We start from the raw sequence: 3793 nt of genomic DNA on the forward strand, positions 1-3793 counted from the left end.
CGAAAATGGAAGAAAGATACCGGTAACAACAAGTGTGATGGACCGAATACATACAAACAAGAACCCGCAATAAAAGTGTGGGTGTCACTGCCCAGCAGAGGCCGATGAATGATCAAACACAGATGAATTAGCAAAAAGAAGTAAGATGGTCTGCACGGCTTGAATTCAATTCATTACGAAACGCGCGGAGAACAATGGATTTCTCCAAAATACTACTTCTGTACTGCAAAAAGAACAAGCTATCCGTTTAAACAAATAGATCTCGAATAAGCATTCCAGTAATTACCACAACTATGCCTTTCTCAAAAGAATAGTAAATCACTAGTAATGAGAAAATAATCATCAACACTATAAACTTCTTTATGAACAACATGTATCCGATCTTTCGATCCCAGTCATCGAAGTCAGTAAAAGCATTGCGCAGGGTGATACACACTTCTTTGAGAGGCTGTTGTTTGTTCTAACTGGATAACATAAAGAGGGGGGACAGCAAAGCGGATCGATCTAACAAGCGATTTTAATTGCAACGATGGTCGTTGTTTGCGGCCTGGGAAGGAAATTGCACCGCAATGGCGCACAACAAAGATTGCATGGTTAAATCAGAAACAAGACATGCGTGTCCTACTCTGCACTGCTAACGGGTGAATACTGGAAAAAGCTTGTGAGATTACCGATAATAAATGTGATGATGATAAGAATTGGACACATTGATATTGTGATGAGATAGTCTGCTTACATGAGCTAGGTGTAGTGGAATTGTCGGCTGAGGTCTTGTAAAACTTCAGGAGGAATGCGCAAGAAACTTAGTGTTCAAAATGCTTCTCTTCATCCGAAAGCCTTTCACCACAATAAACTCAGATTATTGCCGGGCTGAAAGAAGTCATTTGGGTCACCAGTTGATGTGACAAGGCTCAAGAAGCGTCCATGTGAGAGTAACATTCGCGGCCAGATCTGTATGTATGGTGAATAATGATTAGAAGCAGGCCATATTCTGTATGGACTTCAGTCCATTGGAGAATTCAGCTGACGTTAAGTTAATTTTAACTCAGCAAGTACGTTTTTAGTTCATAAAAAATCGTTCAGCCGTACTACCATTTCGGTGCCTAGCTGACATTCTACACGAGGAAGGCACGAGGGCTGAAATGCTCTCAGGCTGCCCAAGCCTAGACAGGAAAGTCGAAAGGCAGAGGCAGGGTTCAAACTATGGACCTTCCGGTCAGTAAATTCGCGCTCTAATTACTTGGTACATCTTGCCCTCCATATGGTTTGACGATTGTATCGGCGGCAAAAAACATCCTTTACAGTAAGCTAAAACCATAGTTATGATCAGTCAGTTCATCATCATTAGAGCAATACGGACGTGAAAACGGATGCCTTAGCTCCATGCGGACAAATCAAACAACCTGAAAACCTGGTAAGTGGTAGGAGTAAATGGAGTGTCTACATCTTTGACAATGAGCAGGATAATCTAAATGGAAAACGGCCGCGTGAAGACCACCCGCTGTGGTGTTCCACTTGCGGAGCCTGTAACCAAGCAAAGAAAGTTCACATGGACCATATTCTGGAAGGCAGCTCACAACCACAGTACTCAGATCTTTTGTAAGCAACTTCATCTTCTTCCACCAGGTTATACACTGCAGGGTCATTGCTTTAAGCCGCTCTCAATCCAACAAAATACGCTAAACTACCCTCGCCAAACGATAGGTTGGTGTTCATATGACGTGATTGAGACCCGGTTTTTTGTGGTATCGCATACACTCTTGAGCTGACTCGTCTATTGAATCGACAAAGAAACCGCTTGATGATAGTATATCCGCGGATTTACTGGCACACATCTGCACTGGTGAAGGTCCTGAGACATCATATAGAAACCGTGCCACAATGGCACAACAACACAATCCACCTTTTGGTGTCGTAGATATTACCTTCGGGACTCAACGATATATCATCGTGGTGCCATATGTAGCAGAAATTGGCAACATTCTGGCCGAGATTCGCAACCTACTTCATCCTTCACAAAACCAACAGACTTGATAATCTTCGGAGGTGCATTGAGCCCTTCGAACTTCTTTGTAGTACAACTATGCATTGAAAAGCATATACCGGAGTTAACGCCAATAACCTTTTCAGGAAACGTCTGTGTTTATCTTTTCTTTCATTCGGTGGCAACTAAGAAGCAAGAACAAAAGACCAGCCACCAGCGTTGAATGAGCGGAAACGCTCAAAGGTGTTACTGTAGCATGGAATGCTAGGCAAATCTTCATCCATTTCAGGAAGGATGTAAAAGGTCCAGTGAGAATTATCGCACACTCTAGTCTATCGTCGATTTAACTGCCAGAATTCACGACTCCCAGTGAGAATTCGTCATTCTCCAAAGGCCACCGATATAACTTAATAATCGAGTAATCGAGTTTCGCTGAGTGTCCATTCACCCAAGGCGGTCTGGGCTACTCTTCTTTTTGTCATGCCTGCAGATTGCCGTGATCTGAGAACCGTGATGTTCTTCGAAGTTATATACGATCTTGTACCTAAGCTTTCCATCGGCAATTGATAGATGATCAAAATGAGTCCGTGGATGGTTTGCAGTTAGTGGCATTCAGGTCACGCCTGCGATGAAATTTTGCGCGAGCTAGAAACAAATGATGTCCAGCAGGTAATCCGTGCGGTGATTGTCAAACCCGAATCGGCCACCAGGATCGCCTGTGTCAGGATTCAGGTGGCCTGCCCACACGTTCATATTACTTTCCTAAATCAACAGGTCTGTGTTTCTCATTGATAAAAAGTAACCATGACAAATCTCTACAGGAGCTCTCTATCTCAGCCTCAGAGCTACTGTTTGTCAGGACGCACACTGGCACAACAAAAAGACATCGTTGGCCACGTCGGATTGCACTGATCCTGACCAAACCAGTTAACCTGGCATCTCAGAGACAATTGGTCAGTCGAATCATGTCCAGTAGATCGCATTCTACTCTGGAACTAAGCACACCCCCCATGCCATAGATACCACGAGCAATGGCACCAAGATCACCAGACACACGAAGAGCGAAAAACCTGGGTTTGTCTCGATCGAAAGAGGAAAGACGTTTGAGTAACAGCTACCTGTTGGTCAATCCGGCATAGCAGAGTGTCTAAAGAGTTTTGAAGGCTGCAATGCAAAAGGCTGGCAAATGGCTGACAAAAGGCTGACAATGCAAAAGCTGCAGTCCTTTAAGTTGTAGCAAAGCTCTCCAAAAGCTTCCGCACACAAATCGGTGTCCGTCAGGGATGCCCACTCTCTCCATTCCTTTTTAACTTTGGGATCGATGAAATAATGAGACGAACGCTGGAGGGTCTCCAAAACCCTGGTGTGCAAATAGCCCTTTGAAGAAAACCTTGTCGATCTGGAATATGCAGACGACATCGTTCTCATGTTCGAAGAGGAGGAAAAGGCGCAAGTATTCTTGGATGAACTGACCAAAGTCATCCCGTCCTTTGGTATGCACTTTGCACCCACAAAGTGTAAGGTCATGCTTGTGGACGTGCAGTCACTGAACACGCCACTTACAATACAGGGAGAGGTACTGGAAGTTGTGGAGCATTTTACGTATCCTGGAAGGTGTATTAGTTCTGATTGTAGTGTGACAGATGAGGTGAATGCACGAATCTGCAAGGCTCGGGCCGCGTTTGCTAACTTGAGACACCTATGGCGTCAGAATGGTTTATCCCTGAATCTGAAGGGACGTGTGTACCAAGCTACAGTACGGGCTGTTTTGTTATATGGCTGTGAGACTTGGCCTATTCGAGCACCGGA

At 44.5% G+C, this 3793-nt stretch overlaps 1 protein-coding gene across 1 annotated transcript in view; it reads left to right on the plus strand.

Annotated features, from left to right (window-relative positions):
* Window positions 1–3410: 3410 nt before the first annotated feature.
* Window positions 3411–3793, plus strand: part of T265_14063 (hypothetical protein) — a gene marked incomplete at both ends in the record, with an annotated part of 6127 nt that continues 5744 nt past the window's right edge. The window contains one exon of the mRNA XM_009171834.1: window positions 3411–3723. Within this exon, the coding sequence (XP_009170098.1) occupies window positions 3411–3723 (313 nt within the window). The remainder of the gene's footprint in view (window positions 3724–3793) is intronic.

Source organism: Opisthorchis viverrini (assembly GCF_000715545.1).
Source record: "Opisthorchis viverrini unplaced genomic scaffold opera_v5_135, whole genome shotgun sequence".
NCBI lineage: Eukaryota > Metazoa > Platyhelminthes > Trematoda > Opisthorchiida > Opisthorchiidae > Opisthorchis > Opisthorchis viverrini.